Source organism: Toxotes jaculatrix, chromosome 5 (genome assembly GCF_017976425.1).
Source record: "Toxotes jaculatrix isolate fToxJac2 chromosome 5, fToxJac2.pri, whole genome shotgun sequence".
Taxonomy (NCBI): Eukaryota; Metazoa; Chordata; class Actinopteri; family Toxotidae; genus Toxotes; species Toxotes jaculatrix.
The window spans coordinates 8,260,136-8,277,796 of NC_054398.1; the positions used below are offsets into that span (position 1 = coordinate 8,260,136).

Genomic DNA, 17,661 nt, shown 5'->3' on the forward strand with positions numbered 1-17,661 from the left:
GTTAAATCAGCAGCTTATGCTTTTGAAAGGTCACTGTGGGTCTTGTGGATTCATTTGTGGAACTAACTCAGGAAGTGGTCAGACCATAATGGTTCATCTGCACCACCATAATGTAAATATATACTCATGTAAATACAGTATATACACACACACAAAGACCAACATACACACTTACTGTATGTAAGAGTGAATACATGATGGTCTGCTCATGTTAACATTTTATATTTTTCTTAATTGCCAATAAGGCTAACACTGTGAATGCAATTATCTCAAAATTAATAAAACCTCTTGACTTCACCACAAAAATAAATTTACCTGCAGCTCCACTGACTTGTTGAATTCTACTTTCAGTATGTCTCTGATTTGAGACTTGGCATATCCAACAGTCGCGCCAGAGGGAAAACCTTCAGAAGAAAGGATAAGCTCATGGTTATAGTTTTACTTCAATACAATTAAGTTCTCATATTCGTATATCTCAAATTTACACTACAGTTTTAAGTAACATCTTTCATGCATTCAGGTCATACATGTGGACCACATTAGATCCAAAATGAAATGTGAGACTTACCAATTTTTACTAAATAAGCAGGCTTGTCAAGGTTGCAGAGGTACTGTCTTGTTGGTGCTGTAGTCATGGTCTTTCCACTGGTGGTGGAGATGATGTTGACACTAGTTGAGGCTTCAGTGGTGGCAGTAATTCTAGTTGTGGCTTGAAGAGAAGTAGTGGTGGCAGTTGTAGTCGAGGGTAAAGCAGAGGCTGTATTAGCCTCCCTGCTAGTTGGGATCAAGGTCACTGTGGCTGGGATGTCAACTTCATCTTCAGTCACCCCCTGATCACCTAAAATGACTGGGGGGCCCGAAGTGACATTAGATGTTGGTTCCATTGAAACTAAAGTATTATTATGAGTTTGTTCAGTTGTGAAAGTAGAGTCTTGGGGAGTTAATTCTGTTGCACCAGCAGTCGTGTTGGCAACAGGTTCAGTGGGAACAGGAGAGAAGGCTATGCTCGCAGTTAAGACAGGTGTGGTGTGTATGGTACTTTGGAGGAATGACTCTGTAACAAACCACTGGACATCCGTCATAGAGGAGGAAGACATTACATCATCTGGCAGCGCAGGTGTGGCATGGGGTAATATAGCTTCTGTTAAAGCAGTGCTGTCCAGGCCAACAGTTAGAGTAGGTGCGGACCAGTCTGTGGTGGATACCCTCCCTCCCCAGATGGAGGAAGCGGGATCAAAGAAGTGGCTTGGGACTATTGAAGGATCCAGAAAAGGTTCTGAGACATTGACCAGCTGAGGACTCTCCTCTGTGGTTTCAACTGTGGTTGATTCGTCATGGGGCTCGAACCCTGATAGATCACTGGAGGACTCTTCCTCTGTCAATCTGGTATCATTGGCGAAGCCGCTGGTGGGTGTGATGTCTGTGGTAGCAACAGGCACCATGGTAATGTTCCCTCTTTGTTCAGCTCTACTGTCTGAACTGTTGTTCTCCTTGGTCAACTGAATGGTGTAATACTCTAAGCTGTTCATGTCAGGTAAGAGGACGTCTGTTGGCTGGATTGTGAAAGCATCGGGCCAATCTATGTCTGATGGGTCAGGTATATCACTGTTAGCTGTGGGGGTCGGCTCCAGTGTATACTGAATGGTGGAGGAAAAAGACGAAGGGTGGATGGATTTTAGTGGGATGATGGTGCTGTACACTGTCATGAGGCTGGGAGAAGGTGAGATGTGAAGAGGATGCATGGATGAAGGAGATATGCCCACTCTGGAAGGGAAAGATGTGTCATAGCTTTCTGTATAGTCCTCTGGATCATAAGAGTCAGAGGGCACCTTGGTGACCAAAGAGTAGTCGTCTCCATCTGAATTTAAGAATGACATTGTCTCCAAGTAGTCCCCGGACCCCCAGTCCAATTCCATGGTGTTGGTGGGGTAGAAGTCCTCTGGAGAGACCTCGGTGGGTTCAGACGAAGGTGATGCAGGGTGGGGGGCGATGAAAGGCACATTGTAGCCAGGGCCCAGGACCTCATCTGATGAGATCATGCCATGTACTGGTTTGTTCCCCTGCAAGGGGGCACTGCTGGGGCTCAGCTGGTTCACATCCAAGATTTTACTGTCAGATTCATCGGCTGGAGAGTCAGTGAAAGCCAGATTAGGGGGATCAAGAGGCTGACCAGGTTGTGAGGTCGTGGTTGCCAGTGTTTGCTCTTTCTGTTGCTTGCTGAAAGCCGTGAGAGATGCATCAAGAGCTTTCTGCTCAGAATTAAGATGGAGCTGAGGTGTTGTTGAGGGGCTTGATGGTGTTTGGGATATATTTGACTCTCTTATTGGAGATGGAGAGAGAGAGGGAGATTGCTGGGCAGAATTTATTCTGGCCTGCTTCCAGTCTGTGAAGAGTTTAGCTGGTGCCTCAAGTTGTGGACCAGATCCCAATACAGGTTCAGAGGGGCTTAACGATGGAGTGGAAAGAGGATGTGGCTCTTGGTGTGAGTCACTTGGTGTGAGGGATTTGGAGTTTTCGGAAGGAACACGTCCCCACTGAAAAAGCATCATGTCAGCAGTCCTGGTTTCATGGTTAGGTTCAGTAATGGATGGCAGGGCACCAGGTGAGTCTGGGCTGTCAAAGGCAGTGTACTGTGAGGATGGTAAACCGGATGGTGATGACTCTGTTGAACTTGGAACATCTCCAAGAATTCCCATGGGGTTGTATGTGAAGTCCAACGGAGACTCATCTGCAAATTAATAAAGAGAATGCCTCAGTTTAGTCCTTAATCAATGAAAGATTCAAGGTTGACTTCAAACAAAATGAAGTACAGGGACAAAAGCTAGACTAAAAAAATATGCTACTTCTATTAACTGCTATCAGTCACAAGCCCAATGTGATTTTTTTACTCGCCAATATAAGGACCATGACTTGATTATTACGGAAAGTGAGATTAAATATCTTTTTTATCCACAACTTCTCTGTTGTAAATATTTAAGAAGAACCAGATGCATTTGTACACAATAACATGTCAATCTCAAACATCAAGCATTTAAAACTGACCACATAACAGTAGCTCACCCAAAAACTGTGTGGCAAAATCGTTCAGCAGAGAGAGGATGAGACCAAAGATTACTCTGCATAGCAGACAGGCACCCTACTGTAAGCTATGTTGTATAACTGGACATGAACAACAACAGCATTACGTTAGAGGCATAGCTTTAGTCTGAAAAAACTGTATCAGGCTCCCTAGGTCCTAAATGGCCAAAATGACCATTGATCTATGAGGAAATAACCAGGAAAAAAAGGCCTGCTCACAAGGACGTTTTATAGGATTACAATTCATCATGAAATGAGTCATTCTAACACTAGTCACCTTTGGGGCAAAGGTTACAGAATGATAAATAAACCGCACAGTAAAATAGGACACTTCTCTGAATCTGTAGGGGAAAGCAATGGTGGGGTTTGGATGTTATATGTAACTTTGGCTTATACTATATTTAGATAAAATCAATAACATACTGATAGCAACTATTGACACCAAATTGGAATTTGAGAGCCATGAAACAGTGAGCATGGTTTACCAGAAAACACTTGTTGTGTTGTAGCATGTACCAAGTAGCCAGCTAGCATGCACCACTTCACAAGAACGTCCCATTTGCTGAGGTGACAACAAAATGGAATTATTAACCCTGAAGAAAACACCAGTAAGAGGAGGGACGACTGAAACATTCACAGGCTAATAAACTGCCCTGAAAAAAGACAATGCTAGATTACACTGGGGAATCAAAAGAAAAGCTGACAGTGATGATTTTCCTCACTTTCAGTTTTGAACTAAGGGAATATGCTGACATGCATGCACTGACCATATGTTCCAAAATGAATGAGAGGTCGTTCTGGCTCAGCACTCTGATGCCCCGGGCTTTTTACCAACGCACTCAACAGAGAACATCACCTATCCTTTATTATGGTATGTGACCTTGGAGTGATGGATGGTGCAAATGGCAAATGCGACTTACACAGTGCCTTTCCAACTTAATTTGAGTGCCAAAGGCCTTTCGCTCCATATTTCATCACACAGTGTGTCATGCATGATTTAATTTGGGTACTGCCTTGATTACACTGCATGTTCAGAGTCTAACATGTTTGAGAAAGGCTACATGAGCTAAAGGGAAAGGAGCAGAATAATTCTTGAATAATTCACAGTAATAGACATTTTAACAGTTCTAGGTAGCAGTATAAGTTTTCCTCTTTTATATGCTTAGATGTATTTCATAAATATTTCATAGGAATAATACTAAGAACCCAAACAGAAGTTTCATGGTTCTGCTGAAAGAATCTTTTAAACATGGTTGACTCTACAGTATTGTGACACAGGAGCTAATGGTAGAAAAAACAGGACAGACAGTTGAGGTGCCTGCTCAAATTAGAAGAGATATTATCTTCTGGTTCTTGGGATTATAGATAATCAAAATGAACCCTACTGCACACAAAGAGAGTTTAAAAACATAAACCAAACCACTTCAAGGGGAAAATGCACAATAATTCTGTTAAATAAGGTCAACGCAGAATGCATGTCTTGAATATGTCCTTGAAAGTAGGTCTTGAACAGAGCAAGACTTTAAAAGCGCCATTACTGCCATTGCCAGAGGCAAGCCACCACCAATGGCCTCTACATAGTGACTCAGCAGCGGCTGGTAATGCTGCTGCTCTTTGTAGTGTACAGAAGCTCTGCAGAATCATACACACTTGAAAATAGCCGCAGAATCAGCTGAGGGAGAAGACTATTTTTAACACTGGGAGCACAGAGCAGATCATTTATAAAAGGCATCAACAAAAAAGAATATACTTCATCTTCAATTTACTGCATCGCTTCATTCAAGTAGACTGCCTCTGGCTTGGCCCAGGAGAAAACTCCCAACTTAATTACAACCTACACTGGTACCTTAATTGAATCAACATGCTATTATAACAGAGCCCATAGGAAAGGACATGGGAAGCAAAAGCCAAAACTTTCTTCTGTGAAGGCTGGTCTGTGCTGCACATTCTCAGATCTGCCACACAGCTCCTTGTCTGTTGTGCCAAGTGTTTGAACCCCTGAGGGATGTACCACACAGCTGGATGCTGATCCACACACACATATACACACACACTCTGAACACACCAAATAATGTGCTTAACCATTAATACCAAGGGAAACGGAAAGACAGGGGCTGGCATCATATAGCTGCCTGTTATGTTCTGGCTGTTTACTGGTGGCCTCATTTCACAGTATTGTGAGGATGTTATATAGTCACAAGAACAAAGCACAGAAAGAAGATGCCTTAGTGTTTGGTGTGCCGCGCTCCGTCAAGTCTTCTACAACTAACTGTGAGAAAACTATGTTGAATCTCAGTTGTATCAGTTCACTCACAGTATCAGACCAATGAGTGGGTATTCACTGTGAATGTGTGTGTTTCCTTTTACACATATGTATATAATACTCACGAACTTGACTTTGAATGTGGCTACAAAGAACAACCCATTTTAAATGTTTCAGATATATTAAAAAACAACCAAACACTATATAGACAACTCTGTAGGAGACCATGTTTGTTAGAGAATGCTGATGTTTGAGGTCAAACTGTGCTACATGACCCAAAAATGTCACCTCATCTCAGCACAGCCCCACAGTGACAAACTAATTCATTTATAGTCCCATTTAGGACAATTACACATGCATGAATGGAAGACAAAACATCCAGCTAATTAAGACAAAGACTATCATTGGCAGGTGATTGATTATAATACTGATAACTGTACTGATGATGGCAATGATGAGAATGATGAGAGCGATGATCATGGTAGTTGAGGACAAGAATACAAACAGAGAATATATGAATGGTAAAGATCAATGATACAGATAAATGAGTGGAGAAACATAACAAATACAGATGCTTCAACACAGGTGCACTGTATGGTACAATTAAACAATTAACATCCAATCACGCTCTGTGGCATGTATAAAAATGCTGGGCAAGGACCAGCTGGTTCTGATTTTCTATCAAGATGACTAGAGGAAAAGATCTAAGTGAAAGAGGGCTCATTGTTGGGGCACAGATAGCAGGAGCATCATTTACAAAGACTGCTCAACTGGCTGGTGTTTCAATAGGAAACTGAAGTGACCAAAGTGCATTTAGATCATGGGGAAAGACATCAGTAAATAGTGTCAGAAATTGTGGTCGGCAATGCCAGTGACTGCGATTCTTGTGTAATAGTACGTAAAGATAAGTAAGGAAAAACAGAAGCGCAACTCTTTCTCAGGTGACTGAGAATGTCAACAGAGGACGTGATCAGACAGAACATCACCGAGAACAGTCTGTCAAAGGGGATAATAGGGATCTATAATAGTAGGGTTGCAGTGCATAAACCCCTCTGGCCCCTCTGAGAGTTCAGTGGTGCAAAAACCTCAACTTCATGAAGTTAATAATCTTTTTAGAAAAAAATAAAAAACAAAAACCTATAAAATAAATCATGCACAGTGCTACGCCAAAGTTGAACTATGTTTGTAAAAAAAATAACCTGTCTGGTTATTCTTAATAATTAAGCAGGCATGGTCTTAATACCTGAAGGTTAATCTTAGGTAATGACAGTCAGAGCTCAGCGCGACAGACAGCAGCCAGGATAAGACCAAGTGAGACCGGCCAGAGTTGGGGTTGACATTACAGTAGGCGAAAACTGACAAAGGTCTTGAAGACTAAGCAGCGCTACCACCTGTCCTCCGAAACACGAGTGTGTCACACTTGACTGGCCACCTATTGTTGGGCCTATCTGTGAAACTAAGCACTGAGACCCATGCAGAGGGACGCCTTCAAATATCAGGTCACAAGAGCATAAATGTCAAGCACTCAGCTCATGCCAATGAGTATTCCATTAAAGCGTTCCCTCTGTCTTCCAAATATCACTCTTCCAGTTAGTCACTCACCATTTCTCTTTCTTTTTTCTCATTACAATCACAAACTCAGACTGTTACTGCATTTACAGTATTTAAAAGCAATAAATAAATCATATATAAAGTTTTATAAAGACTAGCATAAGAAACTTTTAAAAAATTATCCTGCTTCCTCACAAAAAAATTAGAATACCCTGTGTCAGCTCCACATTAAATACACGGATGTAAAAAACACATATGGCACAGTCTCATTACTGTGACAACGCTGATGAATTAATGCAATGAGATTTTCATTTATTCATTACATGAAAAATCCCAGGCTAATGAGATTCCGTTTCCATTCATCAGGCCTTGATGTGTCTTTTAGCCTACATGTGGTCTAATGAATAGCTGCCTTGTGCATGGTGCTGAACTAAATTTGCATTTGACCAAATTGACGAGTTAACAAATCCTACAAGTCTCTAGTCATTTACTCTGGACCTTCAAACAAGTTTTTCGTTGCATCTCATTAATGAATGATTTACATGACAGACAGCAGAAACTGGCAAGTAAGTAGAAGTATTATGTGGGAGTAGTTTTTAAAATAAAAATACTTATGTTGTTCCATACAAGGTGGTGTAAAGTATATTTTGATGTCAGCGTTTGAGTACTTTTCCATCTCTAAGAACTGATTCAATAAAAAAGAAATCTGTCCATATTTAAGAAGATGATGACACAAAAATAATACCCATCTTGTGGCTTGTTTGGTTTGGTTTGTTCTGCTTCTGTTTCTACATCCGGTAGCAGGCTTGGATCACGGCCAGCAATCATGTAAAAAGGACTCTGACAAGACAGGGATTATTACTGCCGGTGGCTGATCTGATGTTCCTTTATAAAATCCCTACAATAGCATAAAAAGAGATGGAACAGGGCAGAGAGACTGTGCTGAAGGCAGACACAACTTCAGGCATCTGAAATAGGACTAACCCATTTACACAGGAAGGATATTGGCAAAATCTAATGAGATCATATATTGGATCATCACAACTCCCCACTAACCTATATATGCGTCTGACTGTTCTTTGCTCTAAAGAAGCTCAGAGTTTCTCAATAAATTTGTAGTTACACATAGAAGTTAACTTGCTTACATTGTATACATTTATTTTGTTTTTGTTAAATTCACAGTTTACAGAATGCTATCAGTTCCTTTCTTAAAAGTGAATTATAGTGGGAGGATTTTATTGTAAAGCCTCGTCCACAGTCAAATGAGTAACAATATGTTTGTATACATCTCATAATATAAAGGGAAAGAAATGTTTTGCTTTGGCTGTAGCATTTAATGCAGTGCAACTCTTTCTCATTTAGATCTTTATCAACCATATTGCTTTGGGACTTGTGTGAACATGACACAAGTACCAGTGTTTATACATTCATGCATAAACATTTTATGCAAGATTTTAGCATTAAGTTCCTAGAGCTGACACATAGTTCATTTATTTTTGAGTATAGTTTTGAAAGTTTGAAAGAAGAATTCAGTGTTCTGAAAGTGAAATCTGCAGAGTAACCTATAAAAACTGTTAAAACTGAGAAGGGGTAACAATGCAGAAGACTTCTACTTTATGCATATAATGGTGACTTGAATAAAGCCTGCTACAATGAATATAAATAGGTGTAAATCCTTACAAGTAAGATAAAATGTGATTTTGGCTTCGCTGTCCTCTCATGACAACTGATCCCAAGGCTGAAACTGAGTTAACCTGATAATGCCTGTCTGCAGACAGCACTTTGTTGATGTCTGGAATTGAATCACAGAAAATACTTTCCTCCCAGTCTCCTTTACTCAACCAGACGCTGCACTCATATACAGTATTTAGGGAAAGGGAACAAGGTAATGCTGTAAAATGAATAAGTGTCCTTTATGAAAAATTTGGGCATGTGAGAGTTGACAGACAAAGCTGTTATGTTGGGAGTAGCATTTGCAGAAGATGAAAAGGACAACAAATGTGTATCTGCTGTATATCTGCTTTAATGCAAGTGGCTGGGAGAAACCCAAATATGATTTGCCTGGTGAAAGGATAAGCATGCTCATTTTTTGAGCGGAAGAGACAGTGCTTCCAAGCTAAAGCCAAGCTGTATGGGTCTCAGTCCAAACCAATAACACATGAACAGAAAAACACACACCATGAATATAAATATAAAATCCAACTGCATTGTTCAATGGTGATTTCTGGGGGCATTTTATAGGGATCAACCTACCTTTAATTGTCAGAATAAGGTTACAGCAGTGGGCAAACACTAGGTATTGGCCAAGAAGCTGAGCTTGCACCACACATAATAATGTACACACCTTTTCCTATGTGTGTTGAGAAACCTGAGATACCAATTACAGAGCCCTTTAATGATATCATTTCCTATGTTTGCCAGACTCCTTTTTGCCAAAAAAAAAAAAAAAAGTAACTTAATGGTTGTGTAATTTGAAAAAAAGAAGAGAGAAGAAGAAAGGGTCTTTTGGTATTAATGCTAGCTAACTATAACCCCACACATGGTTCTGTTTTCAGCTGAGCCCCTTGCGTGACTGGCTCTTTTCAGTTGGCAGGAGCCGCGTATGCTGAGTGCAGTCGAACAATCAAGATATGGCCGTGTTGACATTTGGTTTATCGAGAAAGCTTTTAAGATGGGAAAGATTCCATTGTTTTTATCAGTGGAGTTCAATTAGATCAAACTTGGTGCCAAAGCTCAAGCAGCCCCCGACTGAAAAAAAAATGTTTGACTTCATAAGGGGTGCATGTATTTTTAAACTACACCAGTTTTTTTTTTCCAGTGCACCTACTTGTTGTATTCAACCAACATCAAACAGTAAAAGATTAAAGAACAGCATTGACTCAATAAAGAAAAGGCTATAAATAGAAACTAAGTTTGAATGCTAACCCAAATCTTGCTCATGATCTAATAGGCCAATAAAGGAAAAACACAACACAAAGTTTTGTAGCTGCAGAGGTTGCCAACATTTACCACAAACCAATTCATCTGATTTGGCCAAAAATGAGCATGGGAATGGAGACCTGACAAAGGTCATGCCTGCACTTCATCAAATATTCATGTGATACTTGTTTTGTTTTCCTGAGGGAATACTTTTTAAGAGAAACAGGAGTGAAAGAAAGAGGGGGAGCAGGACAAGGGGGGAGGGGAAGGGAGTAGTGCGAGGGTCCAATCGAAAAAGAGGAAGAGAGGTAACAAACAGAGAATGAAGGAATCTGAGTTAAAGGTATGGTGAGCTACAAGGAAAGTTGGCTTTCCTAAACATTTTCAGCGAGTCTTAAGGGATTTGCAGTCTGTTGGGGCTACTGTATAACAGATTTAAGCACTTAAGTTCATGAAAGCTCCACAACAGACACACAAAGTCACAGGGGTCTCTCCAGAATTTATGGCTATGATGGCGTGATCAGTTTCAAAGAGTGGATTATGATGGTGCAGTGTCACTATGTCATTCTTTAAGAAAAGCCCCGCACAACCACACACACAGGGACAGGCAGAGACACACACACACAGAAATCTGGATACACTCCCTCACTTTCTGCAGTCCTGATTTTCTTTGAAAGACAGGAAGGCCAAATCTTGTAACCAGAGAGGCCCAGAGGACTGTGTCACTCAGCAACCTCCTCTACTCTGCCTCAATCCTCCCAACACACAGGCCACTCTCAGGCTTTAGCTCCTGGGAGAACAAACACTGTCTACTGGGTTCAGTTAAACTGTCTTGGATGGAAGTTTTCTATCTGGCCTGAAAGTCAACACGTGAGCAGAAAAGGAAAATATCTGGGAAGTAGGCAAAACACTTATTGTAGTTGCGGGGATGTAAAGAGGTCCAAAACAAAATGATTTTGCCTACAGTGGCTCGAAAGAGGCCGGGCTGAGCTGCACCATCTGCTCTGATAAATATATAAGTAATCAGCTGCAGTTCATCAGAGCACGTAGTGATTTGGACTCAGCACAATATGGTCTCCATGTTGCCTTCTGTCAAATTGTGAACTTTGCATTGCACATTTCAAACTCCTAACACTGACAGGCTGTTAGCACAACAAACTGTAAGCACAGTCAGGGCAATCTATTTGCAATAAATGACAGCTTACTGTAGGCTTGTGTACCAACAACTTCTGTTACTAGTCAGATCACAGTCTCAGAGATACACCTAGTTCTTAGATTTACAACAGTGATTATAGAGACAGAAAACAATAAGTTTAACAAGAATAATTTGCATTTGGTGATTATCTAACAACACAAATACAGATGCTCTCTATGTGCCTAAACAAATGAGTCTGACAGTTTAACATCTTTATAAGCTAAAGGTAATGAATATGGAGCTATAGAAATCATTGCATCCTTCAAATTATAAGCAATGGATCATATACCGTACATTATATGATCCATTGTAACAATGTAAACAATGTAAAAATAAAAAATAAAAAAATCACATTTTGACTTGCTTCCTAAAACTCTACCTTTGGTCATTTCGACTTTACAATTAAATCCAAAAATCTGATTAAAAAATCCAAACAGCGTGGTCCAAGCAGTTAACAAACCATAACCGCACTTACTATTACTAGTAATTATGTCTGAATACGAAAAACAAAGCAACAAAGTGTTTCAGTCAATGATTAAGATTGTTATAAACAATACTCATGGTAAGTTTGGACACTTGCAGGATGCTGAAACTGCAATGGAAAATTACCTCGGTAAAACAGAAAAAAGGGTACATAAAATCACTAACAGATGTACATTCACAGGCCCCCACTATGGTACCTTCACATCACAACCTACCAGTATGACGTAGGTAATAGCGGACAACTGGAAAAAATTATGTAAATGAGTCTACAACCATCCTCAGAATAGCTGACTATATAATAACTTTGAAGCGTGAACATGCTATCAGAAAAGACTGTGATGGACACTGGTTGTCGAGTGGAAGGGTTAAATTAACACACTGTTGTGTTTAAAACGTGTAAGCCTGCTATCATTGACCCACCCTTGACCAGCAGCCGAGCTTCCACTGCACTCCTCAAAGCCAAATAATGCTGGGGCAGGCCAATCAGTAGACAGGCAGGGTCACCCACCGGCTGCTTTCCAATAGATCTGTATGGTGAGGCTGCAGGCATGGTGAGTGCAAAAAGTACCCAGTGTTTGGCTTTTGATAAGTTCTACCCATTGATCTGCAACTGGCTCCCAGCTCTAATGAATAATGAATGGCCATATTGTCATCCCACACAGATCACATTTCACATGGCAATGGACCGCACTGGTAATTAGCCAGGATGTTGCTGGCCTGCAGCTTGCTGCGCTGAACTTGCCAGTTACTGCGGTGCAGAGATGGGGACTGTTGTGGTAAAACTGCAAGGACGCTTTATGGTATTACATATAAAGGTTATAATTACATGCTATATATTTGTAAAGATTTTTCATTTTACATTTAGGATGAATATGTAGAATTATTTCTTCCACAGAAAGTAAGCAAAGGACAAGAAAGAGCAAGAGAAGCAGGGAAGTAAGAGAGGGGGGAAATTACTGTATGATGCTGGGTCTGGAGGAACAATTATACGTACGTCGCCATGCTCTGTTTGACCTAGAAACTATAAAAGTGTGCTTTTCTGAGTCTGGAAGAGGAAAGCTGTAAGACTGATGATTTCACTGTTGAAACAGACCGTGGAAACAGTTGTCATTCCACACATGAATGCTGTATGGGGATAGGTAAAGATAATCAGTGCCTCCTGTCACACTATAACTGGGGATATTTCAACAGATTCCCATTTTGGAGCAAGAAGTTTACCATAATGTCCAGAGTTTTATATGTTAATTTTGCCTCAATGATTAATTTGATCTTTACCTATATCTTGTATAAGTACTACAGTCTTTTTTAAAAACTGTACTGTTATGCAACAGGCAAGGGCAATCATATTCAGGATCAGTGTCCTTAGCTAACTTTAGCTTTGTATGTATAATACTGATTCAACAGTCTAAAAAAACACAGGTCATACACATATCCACAGGTCATACATACATCCACTTCACATTGTGGGATACTTAATAAATCTTTTACAGTTATAAATATATCCATATATGATTTCTTGACATAAAGCACCTAAAATAAATTATGTTTCTATCTCAACTGGCAGCTGAGAGTAAAACCTAGCATTTTTGAACATGAAGGGAGTGCACTTCATGTCATCAGTGACAACAATGATGTGTATGGGACAATATACCAGTATAAAGAATTATGCTAATGTTACACTGTATAAGGCTTGTCCCGAACAACAGTACAGATTTGCACAAGCGTAATACTGCATGTTAGACTTTACAAACAACAGGCTCTTTTTGAAAAATGTGGTAATTTTCATACTTATTATTCTTAAATGAAACAAAAAAACAAAAACTCATTGCCCATCCCTTGATGTTCCCATTACAGAGCAATAATGTTCACCCAAATTTAGAAAGCTTAACAGACTAATTCAGAACAGCACGCAGTTGTCTGAAGTCTGTCCAAACCATGGCTGATAAATGTATTCTCATGTGATGATGTGGTTTCCAGTCTGCCACAGGAGAAGTGTCTATGAGATGCTCCTCAAACTGTTGCATCAGCTTGGTGTGATCATCAAAATTGCGAGGATATATCAACTGAAACCAGACGCTTTGCTTTGGTGGAAGAGATCTTCCCATAAGAGATTAAACAACCCAGATAAATCCCTTGGGAAATTTAGGTATTCCTAAAAAAAATACTGGACATTAAGGGCAATAAAACAGCAGAGCAAATACTTTCAACCTTCATTTTTTCCCCATCCTATAACTGTGGTTGAGCCACTTGATAAGAATAAGAATATCTTCTACACTGATATGCAGTATGTAACATTAGGCCACTTTTCAGTCACCAGCCAAATGAGCAAGAGGCCAGAAAGAAAATGACAGAGGAAATCTCAGGGAGGTTTGACATAAAAAATAGAAAAATCTGCAGGCTTTGTTGGACAACTTTGATGCTTCATTGATGCAAAAAGATGAAATGTGATGAAAACTATATCAAAGAGAATGTGCACTTTAAACCCTGGGAAAAAAAAAACAGCCATAGCAACTTCTTTGTGGTTTCTAGGAATAGAGTTGTATCACCACAACTCTCCAAACCATCAGGCCATATCATCCACTACAAGCAGACTGAAGTTTTAGGAGAACCATTTCAACAAGTGGGGGGGTGGGGGTGTTAATGCAAACCAGTTATCAAACACACGGATGATTTACTTTGATGAGCAAATGCAAAATAGCAGAAACAGGAAATGATATACTTTATCCAAAAACATCAAAACTGCAAACTTACACAATCGTCTGAAATTGTTTACAGAATGGCTTAACAGTATTTGACTAAAATGACTTTTAACAGGGCTGCACAAACACATTAGCAGTAAAGTGAGGAAAGTAGGTAGCCCACATTATTGGTAATGAAATTAAATCATATGAGTTTGAGTTTGAGATTTACTAATTCCAGATTTCCTGTACAAGGCTTTCACCCTGGCATTTACTACATAATCCTATTACCATGTAATATCATGAGTTTTTGGCTTAAAACAGGTTCTTTTCACTGGGCAATGTGTGTGTGTGGGGGGTGGGGGGTTAGTAGGATCATGCCATTATCTATAAAAGTAAGCCCTGGGAAAACACCCATCAAGTGGATGGGTTTAGACCCTTTCTCTTTCTCTAATTACTGGAAATTGGTTTAACTCTACAGTCTGTGTAGGGATAGAGACACGTCTTCCTCTTGTGAAAATCCTGAAACACACATAGGAGTGTCTTTATTAGGAATACCACAGCTATCCATGGTCAGGAAGCTTGACTCTTGACATGAAAATCAAGACATCAGTAAATTCATGCTGAGGTAAAGTGCCAGCCATAGACTTTTTTTTTGTCAAACTACATACGTGTACAGTACTAAATTAAGGATAAAGCAAACAGAAGTTTCACTATTAGGGCTTTATGCTGTCTATCACTTTATTTCTTCTGGTTAAGGTGAAGATGATTTTTAAGTAGAAGACAACAGTGGCCTGAAGGTTAGGATGGCAAGCTTATGACTGAAAGGTCACAGGTTAAGTTGACCTTGAGGAAGGCACATAATAATCCCCAACTGCCCCAGTGCAGCTGCTCAGTGGTACCAAACAAGACTGCAGTTGTACTAATTTTTAGGTAATCTGATTCAAACCTGTATCGGACAAGTGGTACAGAGGATGAATAAATTGGTGTAGGCTTCTGATTTCTCTCTAACTCAATCCTCAGGACAAGGGAAGATAACCATTACCAGAAACTAATCTATCAAGACAAAGATCTTAATTACACCCAGGCTGGATCTCAGATGCCGTTAACACATTCCTCTCCACATACACACATATACACACTCACCAAGTTTCCGTAGCTTTCATGTTTACTTTCAGTTTCGTGCAATTTATGTAGCTATTCAGTTAAATTAAGTGATATATAACATAAAAATGCTGTGTGTTACAAATCATGGACCTTTCTGTTATACAAATACCATGTTCACTGTGTTTGGCATTTGTCACCTCTTATAAACTAAAATAACAAACATTAATGGCAATTTTTTCCTTTGAAATGATCTCCATAGTCATTTTTTGGTTTGCATTTTCAGGTGCAAGGTGTCTAACTGAATGTTGTACAAGATAATGATCTGTGTCAGTTATATAACACAAGGTACAAATTAGTGGATCATGTTGTGTGAGTCAGCGAAAGGTGTTCTCTTACCTGAAGCAGGTGAGTCAGCTGCGATCAGTGTTATCAACACCGTCATCCCCAGAAACACTGCACGCTGGCCATGGACATGCATAAGAGCCTTGAGCATCAGCACCAAACCCACAGAGGAGACTAAACCTGCCATGGTACGGCGGAAGTAAGGTCAAGGCATTTCATCCAGTTAGGAAGAGGAGATTCATGCCAAAGAGACAATCAAGGTTTGGGTTTTTAAGGATTGCCCGGTTTGGTCTCCTTTAGTTTAAGGCTCCTCCTTCCACAACATGTGCTTGCAGTGAAGAATAGCTGTGGAAAACAAAAGAGCAACTGTGTGACTCTCAAAACAAAGCAACCACATTTACCGTTATCACTTGAGATTCACTGCATTAATCAGCCATTAATTGAAGTACACACAAGCACATGCTCTATATAAATTATTCAAAACCTTTATGTGCATGTGGTTACAATCCCAAAAAGGAATGCAATAATGGCAGTTTCATTTTACCAGCAGGTCATTGACTATATTTTTGCTTTATCAATACACTGGGCCGCCCCTAAACAGTTAAGTTTCTGTTGCATTAAATTTGGATTCTATATAAGTTTATATACTTGCTTTGGAAGTGAAAACAACAACAACAACAACAACAACAACTATATTTTAGTGCATATACACTTTCTATGGTCTTCTATGGTCACCCTGTCTCACACTCTCAACAAACAGACAAAAGATGTATTTGACCACATTAGAATATCAGAAAAAAATTATAATCAGTGATTAAAATAAATAACATTCGAGGGTGCACACAGGTTTGTCTTATGTTTATATATAGTGAAAAAACACTTGACACATTTCACGCACATGGCCAACCAGGTCATTATAAGGCAGCGTAAATAACGTCACTAAAATCCGCATAATTTAATTAGGGATAATCATCCGTTTAGGTTGACTAGACAACCTTATTTACTCTAAATAAGCCAATAAATATGCAACGTGGTAAATAAGGCAAAAGGGGACTGCACATAAAGCCAGCACAGACTTCATGCCCGGGCTGTGAGGCTAGCTTTCGGTCGCTCTGTCAGCGGGTCTCATCATGACACAGTACAGTCTCTTGTCCTACATCCAGTCCCGTTACTTGCAAGCCTAGCGGTCATCCCTCCTTTGGAGTGTCACAGCAAATTGCTAAAAGCGGGTTAGCTTACGTACTTTGGTGATATTCCCCATATCTAGCTGTGAGTACACAGATAACACGGTTTTTTTTTTCACCCTTTCCTTCCAGCCATTCCTGTCAGCCAGCTCATAGCTGCGCATTCAGACTTACCAAAAAAAGGGGAGCTCAAACTCTGTCAATTCCTTTGTCTGGGTTACGAGAAAATATCCTTGGATGAAATAAATGCTGCCTGATGCTTCGTCATTAACCTTCGTGTTAAGCACCTGCCTGCGTTTTAAATTATTTCAGTGTAAACTGTGCGTTAGCTGGTAGCTGGTTTTCATCTGACACTCTTTTGGTAACAGTTACCTTCTCTCGTCCTGAGGATTGGGTTAGCCCCGCCCCCTGGCAGGTCTGATTAGTCTGTAATTTATCGACACCAGCTCCCATTGGCTGCAGCTCTTTTCTATCAAAGTGGGGGTTTTAAAATTAGGTTGGTCCTCCTCGACTGGCGTCTGCGGCTTCCACGGCAACGTTGCCTCATGCAATGATGCACTTACCAAGGTATATCCATGGATGGATTTATCACTGTCAGCCTTTTTCATTGGCTGAGTAGTGTTTACCTTCTTGCCATGCTGAAAATAAATAATTCTAAGACATAAAAAACTGACTATTTTGTAAGAATTGTAAGAATCCTTTTTTGTTATATAGCCTTCTATTTGTACTCCTGTGCCTTTTAATTTACAGTTCCATCACGATTTATAAGCCCATTTAAGCTCAGTGTTTACACCCAACATTTGACAGACACAACAATGACGCATACTTGGTTTATCCTGTAATGCATGTTTTCTGGCAGGG

At 40.0% G+C, this 17,661-nt stretch overlaps 1 protein-coding gene across 1 annotated transcript in view; it reads right to left on the reverse strand.

Annotated features, from left to right (window-relative positions):
• Nucleotides 1–15,803, reverse strand: part of si:ch211-1e14.1 (UPF0606 protein KIAA1549) — a 36,007-nt gene extending 20,204 nt beyond the window's left edge. The window contains exons 1-3 of the mRNA XM_041038425.1: nt 15,671–15,803; nt 569–2,728; nt 316–404 (exon numbers count right to left, since the gene is read on the reverse strand). Coding sequence (XP_040894359.1) covers nt 316–404; nt 569–2,728; nt 15,671–15,803 — 2,382 coding nt within the window. The remainder of the gene's footprint in view (nt 1–315; nt 405–568; nt 2,729–15,670) is intronic.
• Between the last annotated feature and the right edge of the window lie 1,858 nt (nt 15,804–17,661).